General features: G+C 39.8%; 1 protein-coding gene across 3 annotated transcripts in view; it reads left to right on the top strand.

The window, feature by feature from the left end:
• The window catches only part of slc6a9 (solute carrier family 6 member 9), a 97,379-nt gene that overhangs the window by 58,188 nt on the left and 19,487 nt on the right, over positions 1 to 19,704 (top strand). For all 3 annotated transcript variants that reach the window (XM_022205108.2, XM_051953611.1, XM_022205107.2), the window contains 6 exons: positions 10,899 to 11,055; positions 14,790 to 14,921; positions 16,512 to 16,788; positions 19,100 to 19,232; positions 19,333 to 19,467; positions 19,569 to 19,672. In XM_022205108.2, coding sequence (XP_022060800.1) covers positions 10,899 to 11,055; positions 14,790 to 14,921; positions 16,512 to 16,788; positions 19,100 to 19,232; positions 19,333 to 19,467; positions 19,569 to 19,672 — 938 coding nt within the window. The remainder of the gene's footprint in view (positions 1 to 10,898; positions 11,056 to 14,789; positions 14,922 to 16,511; positions 16,789 to 19,099; positions 19,233 to 19,332; positions 19,468 to 19,568; positions 19,673 to 19,704) is intronic.

The raw sequence follows: 19,704 nt of genomic DNA, 5'->3' as shown, positions 1-19,704 counted from the left end.
CATATCTCTCATTCACAGCAGAATCAATATCAAAAAACGTGAATTATGTTCTTGAAAGCAAAGAAAGTAATCTCAAGGGCATTAGAACAATACATTTATTTTACACTTTAATACTAGAATCGATATTTTGTTTTGCCCTTACTCCAGTGGTCAACATAAACTTAGTTTCATGTACATTTCTCTTCCATTTATGCCTTAAACCTGCTTTCTTTAAAATGGCCACCAGGGGGCTTCTCCAAAATGAAGTCTGATTGTATAGAAATCTATGAGAAAATCATCCTACTTCTGCTTGATTTATCACCTAAGTGAGCAGTTTCCTAATGTGTTCATGGTCTCAAGCACTCATTCCCAGTCTCTTTTAATACATCATGATGTTCATTTTGTAAGTTATGGTCCCTTTTAGATTACAATAGACAATAAAGCAGGGTATGCATTACAATGGGCTGACCTATGATTGACAAGTTGCTACCCTATGGGCTTAGAAAATTCCCAATCATATCCTTCCTTTCAACAAAATACATAATTGTAGCCCACAAATCAATGGGTGACATCACAGTGGCCATGTGTACTTTGATTCAACATGTCCATTTTCAGTGTTTAGACTCCTTTCTGTGTCACCTCCTTCCTTCCCTTTCTTTCCACCCCTCATTCCAGCTCCATCATAGTCCAACATTACATATCAGTTTGCCAGTTTATAAAGCTTTAAAGAGGTCTTTAGTTTTTTTTTTTTAACTCAGAATTCAAAACCATTGAATTTCTGCCTTGTCAAACCACAGTTCACTGATGTATGTTTTAACAGTAGCAGATGATTGTCACGAGGTAGTCTGTTACATAATGGACTGTTTGACCGTGCACATGCTTATTCCAAAATTAATTTTTTGATGTTTGTTCTCTCATGCTTGTACATACTGTATTTTCCGCACCATAAGGCACATCGGATTGTAAGGCGCAGTCTCGATTACGGGGTTTATTTCTGTATTTAAGTCATATATAAGGCGCACCGTATTATTGGGCGCTTGCTAAAACAAGCAAACGGAAGCAAAACAGTGAGTTTGGTTGAACTTTATTCTACTACGTATTTAAAAATACACTCACATTATTGTTTTGATCAATCTTTTGTCACACTTCCATAAAAGTCCTCATCTTCTGTATCTGAATTGAACAGCTGGGTAATTTCGACATCAAACATGCCGGGTTCCCTCTCGTCATTGTCGGAGTCAGTCTCGTTGCCGGGTGGCTGATGCCGGCAATGATGCCGAAGGAACCATAACTGATTGAATGAGCCATTCGCAGTTTCACTGTACCGGCCGTGTGTACTTAGACTTGCATGGCTTAATCTTTGAGACAAGCATATGCTACTGACAGGATCAACCAGGTAGCCCAGATGGGACGAGCGTGCGGCGCACGCCCGAGAATAGAGCTGCATGGCGGCGCCTGGTCAGGACCGGGGCCGTGAAGCGTGGCTGTGCTGGGGTGAACGGACAGACGGTGTGGCTTGTGTTATGTTCGCTGGTTATACAAGAAGAACTCCTGCTATTAGCTTAACTTCATTTTCACCATGCTTGCTCAGGGAGACGACAACAGATAATACCGTGTAGCGGATCTTCTTCTACCTGTATGCCAATGCCCCATGCTATATGTTGTTAGAAACCACTACTGACACCCTGTGGTATAAAGTGGCATGACAGTTGATCATCACAGCTTGGAGAAATGACCGTGTCGTCCGGAGAGTCGACTGCCACCTGAGCGGGACGATGCCAGCAATGATGCCGGCTTCCGCGAAAGCTCGGACAATAGTCAGTACTGTGCGTAGCTTTATGTAATGTTCTCTAATAGGTTTATCGCTGCCAGCGTGTGTAGTGTACGTATTACGTCCCTATGTCGACGGGAATTGATCTGACAGTCAGATTTTGGAACTCAGTGCACGCATAAGACACACCGGGTTAAAAGGCGCATCATCGATTTTTGAGAAAATTAAAGCCTTTTAAGTGTGCCTTATAGTGCGGAAAATACGGTAGTTCTCTCCAAATGCTACAAGCAAGAGGATAGTACAGAATTTGATGCATTGGTATAATCAAATTGTAGCCAACTAGCATAAACCCAAACAGCTTTACCAGGTAAATCCAACATGCATATTTGGAATAAGTTTTGTAAACTTCTTATGAAAGGACAGCCTTTCACTCTGCACCAAAACCAAGCTGCATCTTTGCCTAATTCTGCATTTTTTTCTACAGTCTAAACACATCTAAAACGATTTGAACTGATATAAGTAGTCCTGCACATGTGTGGTAATTGTCCTCAATAACGGCCTCATTAGAAAGTCTAATAATGCAAATAAAGGATGGGCCAATGCACTGATGTGAATGTTCTGTCAGTCTCTACCAACATAACATAGTGTTTGTCCCCGTTTAACATTTTCAAACACAATGAGATCAGCTTGTGGATGGACAACAGAGTGTTTGTTACAGAACAGTGCTGAGAGAATGTCCTCAGTTCAGATAACAGCATCTGCCGGGCACAGCTGCACGACCACAGAGGCTGACCAAAACATCTGCAAATAGCAACGCGGGAGACATGCAGGGGAAAATCGGGATTTAAACACGACCACACATGAGCTACAAAAGCGATTTATGAAACATTTATCGCACAAATTCGTTGCCTTTGTAGTATCAGTTTTTGGATTGAGGGTTGTTTTCATTTTATTCTGCTACCAGCGCCTGCACCTTTACATATTAGGTACACAAACGCTTCAGGTGTGTCCTGACTTGCAAAAGCACAAGTTGGCCAATATATGAAATGTACCATATAGGTTAAAAGTTTGTTTTTACATGAACACATACAGACTTTCTCCTGAGTTGGCAACGATGTACAAAATACATTTTACAAATAAGCTCACCCACCTCAGCAGTCTCTGTATTTAACTTTTCATGTACTGTAGAAACTCTAGTGTGTGTTGGGAGCAGCATCTGACAGAGCCCTGGTGTCAAGAGACTTTATTACTGCTGCACTTGTCAGCTATTAAATGCATTTTTGATGAATCAACTTACATAATATTTCAAAGAACAATGTCAAAATTCTCTTATTCCCGACTTCTTCAATATCAATATTTTGTGGGTTTTTTCTCCCCAGAGACAATAAACGGAATATCTTTGAGTTAGACAAGACATTTAAAGACATCAGCTTGGGCTTTGAGAAACAGTGTTTGGCATTTTTCACCCTTCTGTGGCATTTTATAGACCATAAAACAGGATAATACTATGTGGAAATGTATAAATCATGCTATAAAATCCTATTGATTATATTATTTTATAGCTTAACCATCAATCTTCAATCCTCTACCATTTATTTTTCACACACATATCACTCAAAAATTGGCCTTTTATCAGGTTATAAGCATTTACTTAAACAAGCAACTCAAGCTCTGATTGAGAGGAAGCTTGCATATATGGGCAGAGAAACAGCAGTTTCCCTCAAGAGAGGACGACAGCAGCGAGCTGTCAGTAAAATGCCATCGCTCTACAGGAGGTGTCTTTAAATAAAATTCTTACAGACAGAAAATGACATGCACAGTAAGCAGTTGCACGATATTAACAAATCACATTCTGTAGGGGAGATTATCAGGCCTTCGCAGAGCTCGGCACTCCACCGACTACTTTCTTGTTGCAATTGTATGAGGAGTTGTGACTAATGAAGTGTGTGAGAGCGACAGAAATAATACAGGGAATTTTCAAAATAAGAGAAGCATGTAGTACATTCAGTTTGTGAATATGCGTGGCCTTTTTTCATGCTGTTTAAGCCACTTGTGTGTGTGTTTCTGTGGGAAAGGGAAGCAAAAGTAAACTGTAGTAGGTGTGTGTGTGTGTGTTTTCCCATAAGCTGAGAGGAATTTTGTTATTCTTACTACACTCCAGTGGACAGTATCTCTTACAGACATGGCTGCAGCTGTCAGGAGATGTAGCTTTGAAAGGTTTGTGCTGCTGTCTGTCAAAGTGACCCGGTGTGTGTTTATAAATGCATGTGTGAAATGGTGTGCATGTCCGATAGAGCTGAAGCGTCAGTTCGGGCTGTGAGCAGAGGGAGGATGAAGCGGCAGCAGTTCGAAAAGGAAACACAGGAGGGGAAAAGTGCAGCTGGGATAAAACTGAATTACTGCTGATGTAATAACAAAACCAATAAGTGATATGACATTCATTTAATATTGCATTTATGGCAGGTTTACAAAATTTTAAGGCTGTGATACCTAAGATTATTGTTGATTTTGTTTGCTTTGAGTTTGCTGCATTAGATATTACAATGCCACAGTTTGTTGTATACATTTAGTATTTTTGATGTGTTTATACATGAACAAGTTAGTCAGAGCAGTTACAGTTCAAGAGTGTAGCTCAAGAGACACTCAGCAGCAGTTTTTGAAGGGTTACGCATTCAGCTGCCGATCCTCCAAATATTACAGCATTCATTCCCGTTGCTTTACACCTGCAGGCCTTTGTAGACTGCCACATTTTCGGGTAAATCGCACTGATCCCCACCTTATGTCACCTCCAGTCTGAGCCTGCACAACACAGATCAGCGGTTCTCTTTGCATTCACAATTTCAGCACTGAGCTTGCAGCCTTTTCAAGATCAGCTCAGCAGAGAGAAGAGTTAGCGGCTCGTATTTTGTCTGTTTAACAGACTGTTGGACTCAAACCCAGGAGATAGTAATTACAGAGTAGTCCATTACTGTTGGTGCTGAATATACAACAGCAGCAGCATTTGAATACATGAGACAACAGATAATCAAAAACAAATCAAAAACTAAGTAATATTTGATTTCAGTGTGTGAAAACATGTGAACGGTTAAACACAACCTGACTTATCAGCTATCTTGTTTTGTTTCTTTCCGTGGTGCTGGTGCAGAGCAGCCAGCTTATCATACTGCCTGTCACAGTGTCATTGTCAGCTAAATGTTAAGTGATGCAACCTATCAAATTGTGCAGACACAAACTGCCTTTTTCAATGCACTGACATTGAATAACATCATCAAATATGCATCTAATAGGTTCAACGTGTCACTGGATCTAAATAATTTACATTCAAGATGTAATCTTTTGCATCTTTGGATGAAACATTCTTCGCGTCACGTGCATTGTTTGATTATTTCTATGAAATGCCATGGGAAATTTGTGGTATTTTTGTAAATCTGGATCTTTGGATATGATTAAGCCTTTCTTTGTTGCAAAACAAGCTTGTGCATGATCGGTGGGGCTATGTAAAAGTAAGCGACAATATTCTGCATGTAAAACTACAACTTTGGTCTTCAAAAACAGTAGGACGCCAAATGAAACTTTATGATGGAGTGTTCTGATAATTGGCCTAAGTTGTAAATTGGTTTTACTTTATTATTCCAACATTTGTCTCAGATTGTTTTGACATTTGTTTAAAGGCTGAGGTCTCTTAAGAATTAGAGTTTTTGCCATTTTCACTGTATATACATGCAGTGGTTGTTGTTAAAGGTATTTTCTCTAGTTACAAGAGTTGCTGTCTCCGTAAGTCAGCCAACTCAACTGTGTTTTTGTGGAAGTTTTCTTTTGGTATCATTTTGGCTTTAGAGTGGCGCCCTCATTCTAACTTGGCCAACAGAGCTTTGATTGGCTCGACTGGTTTTAAGACTTGTATGTAGGCAGTAGCTAATAATCATTATGAAATATTGTTCCAGAAGTCTGAAATATGTCCCCAAAATCAAGTGTTCTTACCCTAAATCTATCTGACTGCTTTTTAGTTTTAGCTTTATTTCAGCCCTCGGTGAAGGCATCGCTGTCACTCGAAAGCGTCCTTGGAAAGAGAGAAAAGTTACAAACTGAATAGAAGGAGAGACGAGGGAGAAGGGGTCATGTGTGGTCTTATATAAAGCCCAGATGGTCCCCGAGATGCATGTGATGAAGAAATGGAGGGATATGGAGAGAGGAGTCTGTCAGTCTGACTGACCGACCTGGGGGTCCGGGGAGCCAACACCACAGGCTACAACACCTGGGCAGAGAGAGGCAGACACTGGGGTCAGTCAAGGGAGAGAAGGATGTCAGGAAAAACACAAAGTTCAGCTTTTGCCTGGAGGGTTCAGCCAAGAGATGGTGTTTTTAAGTCAGATGCTGCTCTGATTTTTACTGAGACTGAGCCTGCAGTCAGCTACCACCATGAGTTCATCTACTGTGAACTCAATCCCCAAACCGTAGATGCACCTGCTGGATATTTGTTATGTTCTGATGAAGTACTGTGATGTACTTAAAGGGTCTACATACTTTCTCTCAGCCAAAAATTTCAGCTGCTTAGTAGGAGGTTTTTTTGTAAGATTTGACCATTTATGTACAGGAACGCTCATGTTTAAACATTTTTCCTGTTTATTTGTTGAATTTATTGAGACAGGTTTGCTCAGATCCAAGTTCTTGATCGATCAGTTCATGTGAAACTTTCAGCCAACAGTAAGCTAGCGTAGCTTAGCACAAAGAAAGGAGAAAGTTAGACTGGAAAAACAAAATCCAACAGCCATTCTCTCACCATTATTACATAAGTGGCCTAATTGCAGTTATTTGACCTGACTCACTTATTTTTCATTTCCATTCACGTCAGACTCATTTCATTCACTGTTTCCACATTTCACTATTTGTGCCTCCATCTTCTGCTTTGGTTTAATGGCACCAACTATTTCTCCCAGGATGCCTAACTGCTAATGTTCGCATTTTGATGAGCGTCAGTTGACATTAACGTCATCGACGCAGTTGCAGAATCAAACACCACAACACGGCTGTGAGCACATTTTGGTTTTAAGCCAAATAAAATAGAGGAGAGAAAAGAGAGCCTGGTGACTTGGAAAAGATAATTTGTCATATTTGTTGCGCTAATAGCACTAATCTAAAGCTAACAGAAGTATAGAACTTGTAAAACATCACCACTACATGTTTTTTTATGCTTCCATTTTTAACAAAGCAGACAGGCTAGCTGCTTATCTGTGCAAAGCAAAGCCTTGGGCTGTATGTTCATATTTACTATAGAAATATGAGCGTGGATGGCCAGCTGGTGAATAGAGCTTTAACAAATAACAGCTGAATTGATCACTAACTGTCTTGATAATCACGCCAAAATCTAAATTATCTGATTCCAGCCTGTTAAAACTCAATATTGTCCGGTGTCTTTCCTTGTCTATTAACCAAAGCTGAATGTCTTTGGGTTTTGGATGAAACTGTCACTCCAAGGAGGATGTCATCTTGGGTTTTGGGAGACACTGCTCACCATATTTCACCATTTTCTGACATTTTATTGGCCAAATAGGTTAAAAAAAAAAAAAAAAAAATCAAGGAAATAATCGACTGATTAACTGATAGTGGACGTAACTGTTAATCATTGAGTAAAGATCAGCTGACATTGGACACTGATTCAACCACTAAGAATGGCTGAGGCACTTCAGCAAACTTCAGCATGTTGAAAAGAATGAATGCAACCGACAGAAAGTGTAAAACTTGCACTGGCATAAATGAAAAAAATTGTGCTTAGAATGATACGGTCACATCCAGCCCCGAAGAAACATGCTTAATAAAATCAATGTTAGTGCCGGCTCGAGATTTTCTATCATTACATTAAATGCAAGAAGGAGCAATCAGTTTCAACTCATTGCAGCTCAGCCCAGTGAAACTAAACAAAGCTCTAATTCATAGTAAATGATTAACTCTGCTTTCTTTCTAAAAATATACATTGAATCATGACAGGTTTTCACTGTCCTCTACTTCACTGTGCCACTGAATTTAAAGTCTACAGCATCTGTATAGTGTGTTCTTGCCTGTCTTTTAGACATCGGCTTGAATTTTGGAGAGCGGACACCCGAGATTCCGGGGTCACTGCTATTTCCAGTGTTCCCGCTTTTGTTTTACCTGGTTGCGGACCTCAGCACAACCTGTCAGCCTGTGTGTTTGTGCATGTGCGTCTGTTCTGCGGGCCTCCACCTGGTTGCTGATAGGGGAAGTTGAATGTACTAGATGTGCAGCTGAGCACCGGGTGCAACAAGAACACACACAGCTGCACACTCTTCTCCTGCTTCCAAAGTCAACTCCAGACGGAGGCGTCGTAATGTGCGACCTGCTGCGTCGGCGGGCTCACCGCTGGAGGTTTCCACTCACACACTGCTCTGACCGCGGTTTCACTCCGAGCGTCTCCTCACCAACAAAGCTCGTGTTTGCTGATCTTCCTGTCTGTCCCACCTGCAGCCTTCAGGCCTGCACAACGAAAGGTCGAAGATGCTTTAGAAACGCTCTGTGTTTTGCCCTCCTAACATGCAAGCACAGTCAGACACAAAGACAAACTACAGAGCTTTGGGGAAAATATGGCAGCTGTTTGTTTTTCTGTAGTTGTTGTTGTTTTGCGGTCGAATTTTTTTTCGCTGATGCACAAGATGTCTCACTTGGTCTCGGAAGCAGAGTGTTAACCAGGGGGATGAACGGCTCTGGGAGTGCAGCATGCTCCCCAGCAGAACTTGGTGTCCTGCAGCAGTTTAATAGAATTAGAACAAAATATGCTAAAGTAATAAATTAAAAAAAGTCCACTATGGACAGCTGGAGTGGAGTACTTTCACTTTTGTAGCACAGGAAAGCGTCACATTCTGTGTTTATGGTGAAGTCGTCTGTAGGCAGGAAGCTGTTTGAGAACTTTGTGGTTTCAAAGATGTTTTTTTCTTACAACAAAATTAGCAGTTTGCCATGCTGTATTCATGGCCAGTATTCATATTTCTGACAGATTCAAAGCCAGTGCTATTGAAAGTATGAGGCTATTCAATGTGACTATGAAAGCAGACTCTGCTACACACAGATACCATAGGCAGCATGGATGAATGAATGACGTTTTCATTATGGCGTCATACAGTATGTACAACTGTACAGTCTGCGTGGAAGGAACCATGAATTCATTTAAGTCACAGTCACAGTTGTATATACATTTTCAAACAACAAATCCATAAATTACTAACAAAAGGGTTGATTATACAAGAGTGAATGAACCACATTAAATACTAATTAAATAGTCCATCTTGCTTTCTTGCTTTTGAAGCAAAGTTAGCTAATTTTAACACGTCAGAATTAAACATCTTTTCCTGTTTTTGATTTGTACAGCAAAGTATTTGCACGCAGTCAGATGGAAAACTAACTCTGTTAACTCGCTGAGCCCCCAGCAGTTTCTGGATGTGCTTTGCTTCTGTTACTGTGTTGCTCTCTGTGGACTAATTTGTCACTGCGATATAAAGTCCTGCACTTCTGGGAAACAGCACAACAATGGCTAGAAGTTAGAGAACTTGTGCAGTACAGTAAAGTTACAATGCCATAAATAACAAATCAAGTGAAAGTTGAATGTCCTTGACCATTAAAAACTAAAATACAATATGTACAACATGTTTCCAAGTGCCACTGTGTCAGTATTACAAAAAAGCATTTTCTTTTGTTCCCATACTTGTATCCTATCTGTATCTGAAAATCCCTGATGTTTTTGTACCATGGCTGTTGCTTGCTGCTTAGTCACTCATATGTTCTTAGTGTGGGTTTTATTTAATTTTTTTAACAGAATTGTATGGGTGCAAGCAATAATTTATTGGTGAATTTTTAGATGCTACATAAGAATAGTGTGATTTTGATCATGATTTTAAGCTGAAATCTGATGATTTTGTTGTTACAGAAAAATACGCCACACTTGATTAATTCACAGAACGTCAGAAAGTTTTAAAAAATAAATGTTTCTAATTTTACAGCGCCTGACTGTGATAAATGGTGTAATTTTGTCATTTGTTTTTAATGAGAACATACCTTTGCCTGGAGGTTTGAGGTTCAATCATCAGAATATTTATCAGAGAAAAGCAAATTTCCTCTTCGCCCACATCATGCAGCCAACACGATCAGTTTTGCTTCTTAATAAATTTGAATCAGCCACCTCAAAGGGCAGAAAAATCATATAGAGTTTACTTTTAATATACTTAACAATCTACATTTCCATTGTGTATGAGGAACTGTGTGATGCAGTTCAATTAAACATCTCTTTCGTCTGTCCTCTAACCTTTTAATGAGACGATTATATAACTGGATCATTTCACATTTCCTGCACTTGCTCTGGTACCCACTGTGGGTCTCAGCGAATGAACAGAATTGAAGCAAATCAGTTTACATTTTTAGGATTGTTAACGACCTATCAGAGAGCAGCAAGTGAAGTTACATTTTACAATAACAGTGTAAAGATGATCCACTTGAATTTGCAGCATTTATTTTTCTGCTGGAGCACAAGTGCCTTCATGTGAGCCCACAGTTACACAGAGAGACAGACCGACACAGCTGAGGTTAAAGAGGAGGTCAGGAGAGAGGGACCATCTGATGCCAGCAGATGGAGTGATGGAGGGAGGGAGGAGAGGAGCAGAGGAGCAGAGGAGCTGTAAATCAGGACGACAAGACCAAATGCTTATCGGCTCTTCTTAAGGCGCTGATTTCACTTTCCATTCTGTCTGCTCCAGCGCGCCCACCTTATGGCAAACTCTGGGGTAGAGGAGACGCTATTTTACAGAACGTATTCAATAACTGCGAGCGTTAGAAGGACACATGAATAATTCAACTCCACATGCACCCCAAAGATGCTTATTATTTACCTTTGTTTCAAGAGTCCGATGAAAACAGTAGTTTAAAAACACCTAACGTTGGAATCTAATGGCCGCAGAAGGCAAATAGGGCCTCTCGGGATGCTTTTCTCTCTCACAGCATCCATTCCTGATTTATGCCTGTGAATGAGGTGCTTTTTAATGTGCCTGGTTGCAGTTGCTGGACCTGCTGCAGCAGCACTATCTTGGGAACACACTCGCTTCGCCGTCACCTGAAGTCACCTCTGTCTCTCTCTGTGTCTTTGTTGTAGAACGGAGCAGTTCCAGGAGAGCCAGTGAAGAAGGATGAAAACTCGCGGAGAGGGAACTGGGGCAACCAGATTGAGTTTGTCCTCACCAGCGTGGGCTATGCTGTGGGCCTGGGCAACGTCTGGAGGTTTCCATACCTCTGCTACAGAAATGGAGGAGGTATGAATGACAATGTGGAGCTGTGCTCATTCCTCTTGATTAATTAGTGCCAGTGGCAAAACATGCAAATGAGGTGCGGTAAAGCAACTTAAATGTGCATCAACTTCCTTCTGTGTATTGCATGTTTCTGTCATATATACATATGACAGAAACATGCAATACACAGAAGGAAGTTGAACTGATAAGATGCAGATTAAGCTGAGTGAGCAGCTGATAATCAGTGACATGTATAGGGGATATGAAACAAAACAGTCAAAATAAAGCTGGTGCAAAAATGTGGAATGTAAATATTAGAATCAGTGGTTAGGTGTGTGCTGGCAGAGCTCAAAGCCCAGTACACAGTCACTGTATTTGAAGTGGAAGAAAATATACTTGGAAACCTGTAGTCTGTATATGAGTAAGGAATTCTTTTAAGCAGTATTTACTGTGTGACTCACCTACTGTAGCGAATCCAGTGCTGGTGCATATGGACGACTCCCAGCAGCTTTCTCAAGAACCTCATATGTAGAAACAAGCTCTCAGCCTGTATAGGGAGAATAAATAGAAGCAGTTTTACAGGGTTGTAGATTCATTACTAGGTTTGTGTGTAAAGTCATAGCTAAGAATCTCACAATAGCAGAAATTTGCTAGTGAGCACCAGTATAATTGAAATGCAATTATTTTCAATGCAAATTTTTTTTTTAAAAAGTCCACAAAATTAATGTATTTCAACTACTTACTTGTTGACATGTGCATGGCTTTATATTCTGACAAACTTTATGAGCAACCAACTGATTGTAAGAGTTTTTATTGTGTGAGCCCAAATAATATGGGCCAATATGTAATTGTAGGACTTTTTGTAACATAGTTGACAGGTATCACAGTTGACATTTTTGCTGTTTTCAGGCTTAAAATCAACATGGCCGCCGAGAACCAAACACCACATGGCATTTTTGAGATAGATTCTACCAAAAGATTATGTATATAATTGAGTAAAATTGAAATTTAAAGTTATTTATAAAGATATTATAGTAAACTTGTTGACATGCCATAAATCCACACTTGACTCACACACAACTTTATATAAATAACTCAGAAAGCCTTGGAGTCTTTCCAGTCTTTTCTTCAGGAGGAAATGACATCATGTGGAGCAGGTCATGTGATCTGGAATTAACACACTTCTTTAAGATGTGTAAATCTGTATGTTATATCTGTTATTTTCCATGTAAAATTTGATATATTGCCAAACAAGAAATATCCGTCATGATTATTTCAACTTAATAAAAAGAACACAAACAAAACCATTTTTGAACAAGCTCATTTTCTTATTGTTTAGCTAATTAGAAGGCGGTTGTTATTAAATTGGGACGGTTATTTAAGTGACATTTTAGTGATATCCAGTCGTTTTTATGAATAAATAATTGTTTCCCATAATGAATAATTATGGAATTTGTAAAGCATAAAGAACATAAAATACATTAGTTTTTTTTAACCTCTAATAAAAATGTATTCAAGATATATCCCATGGATTTCAAAAGTCCCTCAGTTGTATATTGACCCATATAACCTCTGAGAGCCCTGTGCGTGGAGCATCGCTATGACTGTCACAATTCACAAACAATAACATTTCAGGATATGAAAATCTTAACATCAGTTCAAAGTCAGTCACTGAGACTCTCATCTTGAATTCTGTGTACACATTTGAATGCCTATGTCTAAGACGCTTTGTATGCAATACTCGATATCACTTCTTGCTTATTGGCTTGTAGTTGACAGTAACTCATCCCTGGACCTCAGCTCAGACTCACTCTTTCTACATGACTCCTGAGTATTGAGACTGAGTTTGAGACATGTTTTTTTTTTTTTTTTCCTGTAAGTCACAGTGGACACGTTATTGTACCTGCATTTGCCATCCTGTGTCATGTTGCTGTTGTCCAGTATCTCCAGTAAATTTGTTGCCTTTTGTAATTTAGAAAAACAAACATCAGCAGCTGTTTTTTTTTTTTTTTTTAAAACAGGGCAGATGGCTTAATAGGAGCATCTATCTGCTCTGACACCAGCAATCAAAACACACATGCATGTACATGAAGGGTGGTAGTTTAGCCCCTTCACCTACTGAGTAACATTACATCTGTAGTCCTAGGTTCTTTAAACTTCAAATATAGCCGTTTTGGTGGACAAATGATGTATTTAATGAAAATCAAAGCCACAAGTTGAGTTTGTATGCACTGTCCAATACATTTATGTGTGTGTTTCATCATTAGATTCATCATCAAATCTAGTATTTCCACATATTCTGCTTTATTTGAGCATGTAGTGCAACATTGCTGAGATAATCTTCTAATCTGAGGTGCATTGTATATTTTTGTGACGCACAATTAAAAAAATCTGTCCAGTTTACATCATTAAACAGGCCAGATGTGTTAACCGTATTCACTCAGTGCAGCTGTCTACATGAGCCGCTTCGCACTTTATGAGCATAACTCCAATCCAGAGCATCTTTTTAGGCATCCGCTTGTGCATATCTACATCATTGTTTATTGGGCTGTGAGCGCTGTCAAATTAAGTCTGAGCACATAGACTGGATCCAGGTGCTGCTGCTGCTTTCACTGTATAGCCTCTTTATTCAATGCGTAAGAACATCGTGACAACAAAATACATTCATGCTCTGTTGCTGTCAGTCTGTTTGCTCTTTCGTCAGATGCTTCCTAAAAGCTCTGCATCAAACAGACTAAACTGTGCTCTAAATAGGTTTGTATCTGCTTTTGAGAATGTACCAAAGTGTAGCCAAAGGGAGGCACTTTCAGTCGAGGTCCCCTCACTCACCGATTCATATAATTTCCCTTCGGAATGTCTCCCACTCAGGTTCATATGTTTACGCTGCAAATATTTGGATTACTCATGTAGAAGAGCTGCATTCTCATGCAAGGACTCGGTCTATGTAAGCCATACATCAGCTCACAGCTGGAGATGAGCTTTACCAGCAGCGATAAGGTTTTGGTATTGTACAGTATCAGCTGGTTGCGCCGACCTAGTTCGCATACGGATAATCGCACGAAAGCAAACAACGCAGATGTTCCCTATAGATGGCTGTCTGGTTTCTGGCCCAGTGTGAACCACCAGAGAGTTGCTGCACCACTGAACACACTCAGCTGGACGTTAAATGACCTCTTTGCTCACTCAGGGGATGTTACCATGACAGATGAGGTTTATGAGGCTTTTTTTCTTGTCCGTTTGTCCTTTTTTTCAACTTTCCTTGATTATTTTATAGACTTCTTTTGAGCTCATCACACAACTCTGTCACAAGTAGCAACAGTCACCGGAGTTAGGATAAATGTACTGTTTTTACACAAGCATCTGGTATGTAACACTTGATGTGGCAGATTAAGTTTTTTTTAATTGTACCTCAAAACTAGTTGTATATTTTTTAACTGATCTTTTTATATTAATATTTATAATGACAAAATATGATCCAGAGTAAGACATCATCCATAGTCTTATCTAGTTATTATCTGTTTCAGATAACAGACTCGGGCGGAAATTACATTTTTTGCCTCATAGGCTCTATTTTCTTCTACAAATAGCACTGTTAGCTATTCTAGATCATCAGTAATAAAGCACTGCGCCTCCTGAGAATATGACTTTTCCTTAGTTTGACCGTGTTTGTATACTGTATCATTTAATCATGCTTTTAATGTGCATTTTTCCAATCTTCTGACTGACTGTGTCGCTGCCTTGTTGCTTCTCTCCTCCAGGTGCCTTCATGCTCCCATACTTCATCATGCTAGTGTTCTGCGGCATTCCCCTCTTCTTTCTCGAGCTTTCCTTTGGTCAGTTTGCCAGTCAGGGTTGTCTGGGAGTCTGGAAGATCAGCCCTATGTTCAAAGGTTGGTGACATATGTGTGTCTGCGTGGCTGTCCATACTAAAACAAACCTTTCAAACCTCAAACTGTTTCTTCCAAATATTTTGTTCCTGTCATATTTTTACTCGCTGTGGGCTTATGTTCGACTGCACTACAAAATCCTGCACCTCTATGGAAACAGTTATCCATCCAATATTCACGACGAGAAGTAAACGGAGCTCAGAAATGTCTTTTGTGCAGGATGACAATTTTGATGACAGAAATCTTGAAATAGAGACAAACAGAAATTGAGATTGTGAACAAAACTGGAATCAATATGTGCAATTTTTTCCAAATACCCTCATGTGTTAACAACACCTGTCTCTGCACACTGTAGGTATTTTACTACATACATTTTAATGTGCTTCCTTACTCTCTCTTAACGGTATATGTGTGAACACAACCTGCAGTTCAACCAATAAGTATAAGTGTGCTTGTTTGTCTCTATGCGTAGCCCAGTGATTTTTTTTATTATTACTATTTACATTTTTAAATAGAACATGCATAAGAACATGATGTTGATGAAATACCACGACTGTGAACCCAGTTTGGTTGCTTTTCACAATGAAACAGCATGTCACAGATGAGTAGCTGAAAATCTGACAATTCTTTTTGTTTTTGCAGTTTCAGATTGTTACAGATTTTTAAAAACAGAACATGCCTCTCTAACACGTTGTTGGTATCGGGGTTCAGGTTTAACAATGAGAATAAATGCAGACAAAAAAAAAGGTATCGGGGGTTCAGAAGGTTAAAGCTGTGGGCAAAAATCTAAAAAAGCAAAGAAAAAAAACAGACAAAAGCGGTTTTCGACAGTCCGACCCTGCTCTCTCCTTACAAAAAACCATATGAGCACGTGCACAAGCATTTCAAACAGTCCATCCATAAATCAGTTTTAACTTTTGGCTTGACACAATCAGTCAAACAGTAAAATCACTCTGCTTATCCTTTTGCACCACTGCACTGCTTGCTGTTGCTCTTTATACTATCTCACATGCATAAAAGGCCCTGTGATCGACGAAAGTCTCCCATCACATTTTCTACATTTTGTTAAGTCTGAAAACTGAGCCAAGATGAGGTACAGAAGTCTGTTTACCTCTTAAGTGACTTGAAATACAATGTACTGCAAAATGTACTGTGACAATTTTGCCCAGTGATGCCAAGAATATGGTGCTTAGTCCAGCTTTAAGATATAGTTTTTAGTCAAAATGGAAGTGATGTTACTGTATATGATAAAGTTGTTCTTCTAAAAACAGACAGTAAGCACAGCTTTACTCAGCCTCACACATGCTTCATGTCAGATGTCCTGTGGTGTTTCTCCAGCCTGAAAACTGTCAAGATGAGGTGCAGAAATATATTTACCTCTTATATGACTTAAATTAAAAAATGCTGAAACTGTACTGTGAAATCTTTGCCCAGTGGTGCTCAGAAAATGCTGCCTACTTCAGTTTTAAGATGCAGTGTTTAGTCTACATTACTGTACAGTAGTATTTGCCAAAGTACTAATTCTCAGACATGCTTCATTTCTAATGTTCTTCTTTTGTTTTTTTCCTCCACCCGGTCCTCTCCTCCCTTCAGGCGTAGGCTATGGCATGATGGTGGTGTCCACCTACATTGGGATCTACTACAACGTTGTCATTTGCATCGCCTTCTACTATTTCTTCCAGTCCATGACAAACCTGCTGCCGTGGACCTACTGCAACAACCCCTGGAACACACCGGACTGCAGCGGGGTGGTCGGCACCGGCCACCGGCTCAACGGCAGCCTGGCAAACGCTACCACCAGCCTGGTGGTGGGGGTTACCGAGGTGGTGAACCGCACTAAGAGGACCAGCCCCAGCGAGGAGTACTGGAAGTAAGACCTGGAAGTAGATTGTGAGCCTTGGTCCATTTGTCACGGTCATTTTGAACAATTAAAAGGAAGCAGCTTTTGTTTTCCTTAGTGATTCAAAGTAGTTCTTGTATATCTTTGACAGAGGACATAAATAAACACATTGCTGGTTGATTTATGGACGCTAGCACTGGGCTGCTTCAATTGCAGTTCATGCTTGATACAGCTTTGTTTCCAATGTAAAATTACAGTTAAATGTCTGTCTCTATTGCAGCATGTGTGACATCCCTGTTGAGGTGTCTCACAATAAAATAAATCACTAACCTTTGGTTAGACAAGCATTGGTTTTGTAATACACTGTTTTGCCAAGTTACACAAGCAACTTCTTTAGACTCAGCTCTGTAGGCTTATCCTACTTGACACAGGGGTCAAAATTGACTTGCACCTGTAAGATAAGCGTGACTCAAACATTCCTCGTGTTTGTGGAAAGCGTTCAAATATTTGGATTAGATTTGACAGGAAGAGCAGCAGCTTCTGAGCAGTTTCATCAGCATCATCAGAAGAAACACGCCGGAGGTTTCCCATGTTATTGTTTAATCTGTATTTGTGGTGCATTCACAACAGTCAGTATAAAATACAGCATCAGGCGTAAGGTCAGTGAGGGCATTTAAGCCAATCGAATTTGGACTTTATTGAGGATACAGCTCATGGGGATCCACAGAACAACAAAATGAATTAAAAATAATAGAAAGTACAGCAAAATATACCAGACATTTACACAAAGACAAGAACGCCATAGTGACTCTACAATCTTTGTTTATGTTCATATGTCGTAGTTGCAGCTGCGCTATGTCCAAAAGAGTTAGCTGAAGTCAGTAGAGTGAAGTCTGGATTCTTCCTGTAAGATACAAAGGCGTTGTAAATAAAAAAATACACAAAAAGCACAAGTTCCAGGTGTAGAGGAAAAATACATGCGAGTCGTCATCTGGAACAATATAGTGAGCACGGTGGTATTTATGCTCAAGGACATTTGTGAAATTACGAGAGACGGTGACATGAAATCTTCTTCAGTCAGCCTCGGCAGAGTTATGTGACGATCGGCGTCTGTCTGTCTGTCTGTCTGTGTGTCTGTCTGTCTGTCTGTCTGTCTTCAACATTACTCAAAAACGGATTAACAGATTTGGATGGTCAGGGAAGGTCAGAAATGACACAAGGATCAATTGATTAGATCTTGGCAGTGATGCGACTTATATTTTAGATCGACAGTTTTTTAAAACATTTCAGCCGTCAGAAATGATATAACGACTGAGCAGCCTTGGAGGAATACTGTTCACTCTGAGTGCTTTTCTAGGGTTATGTTTGTGTTGCTCCCATGAATCAGGCCAGATGCAGGCTGAATACACAGTATATTGTAAAAAAGAAAATAAAAATTGGAGGAAAGCTTTAACGCACCTGAAAGAATAAAGAAAACATCCATGACTTGGCTGCTCTTTCATGACTTTGCTGTTGTAACTGTGATCTGCACAGCCCATTGCTTATATAGCTACAGGTGCAGTTTTTACTCAGATCAGAAAATCAGAAATACAGTAATTAAAATTGTATTAAATTAAACGGTTATTAAAAAACACAAAGCTTCAAGTAGACAAAAAATATCTTGCATGCCACATATTTACATAGACCCTCTACTTATCACTGTGTTCAGACCACTATGTTATGTGCCTATTTGTGTGTTTCTTTCTCTGAAGAAGAGCATTTATGCACAAAACATCATCTTAAGGTATTAATTTGATCAGTGTTCTTAGTAGTTTCTATACTAGAGTGCAGACAATATTTTCCTAGATGTTGTTTTCCTTCTGGTGTTCCCAGACCAGAAGGGATACAAAAGAGTTCAATCTGGTTTTCTCTCAGCTGGTCACAACCAAAATGCCTGTCACAGGTACCACTTGTTATGCTATAAAGTAATCATACTGTACAGCATAGATGAAGGCCCAATGGATTTGTTCTGTTGTTTCTGTCAGCAATGCCTGTGTTGCGCTTGAGAAATGGCAAGCATTAATCAAAGGTCTGACACTTTGCCATGATTAACAGGTTCAAAGTTTAGACAACATCCAAAAGATATTGAATTTTCTATCTGCTAAAGAACAAGCTGTTTGCTTTGCTGAAATGTAAAAGTATAGAGCTGGAAGTTTTCTCCTCTTGAAGAAGAAAACAACTTCAGCCGCACCTGTGCTTTTATACTGCAAATGGCAAATAAACTTGAACTAGAACTTGAACTTGAACCTGTAAATATGAAATATTGAAACTCTTTTTCACTGCGTCTGTCTGTCTCTCTCAGACATTATGTTTTGAACATCTCTGATGATATTGGGAACTTTGGAGAGGTCCGTCTCCCTATCCTGGGCTGCCTGGCTATTTCCTGGTTTGTCGTCTTTCTCTGTCTAATCAGGGGCGTTAAATCCTCTGGAAAGGTCAGCCTCACACGCATTCATCCATATTCATACACCCAACCATATCTGAACTTTCTGACTAAATCATGTCACCTGTGTTTGTGAATATTTGTGTGTCCAGGTGGTCTACTTCACAGCGACATTCCCGTATGTGGTTCTGACTATCCTGTTCATCCGTGGTATCACTCTGGATGGAGCCATCAACGGCATCAAGTACTACCTGACTCCACAGTGGCAGAAGGTCCTTGATGCAAAGGTATGAACTGATATTAGCAGGTAGATGTGGAAATAAACTGGAAATAGATTGTTTTATCCCACTCTGAGCTGCATCTGACTGTCTGTGGGTTTGTTTTGTAGGTGTGGGGAGATGCTGCCTCACAGATCTTCTACTCCCTGGGTTGTGCCTGGGGTGGTCTCATTACCATGGCTTCCTACAACAAGTTCCACAACAACTGCTTCAGGTCGGTACACCAGACTATATATAAACACTAAA

Source organism: Acanthochromis polyacanthus, chromosome 9 (genome assembly GCF_021347895.1).
Source record: "Acanthochromis polyacanthus isolate Apoly-LR-REF ecotype Palm Island chromosome 9, KAUST_Apoly_ChrSc, whole genome shotgun sequence".
NCBI classification, from domain to species: Eukaryota; Metazoa; Chordata; class Actinopteri; family Pomacentridae; genus Acanthochromis; species Acanthochromis polyacanthus.
Note: the sequence above shows the minus strand (reverse complement) of the source record. Positions and strands in the feature narration are given on the sequence as shown.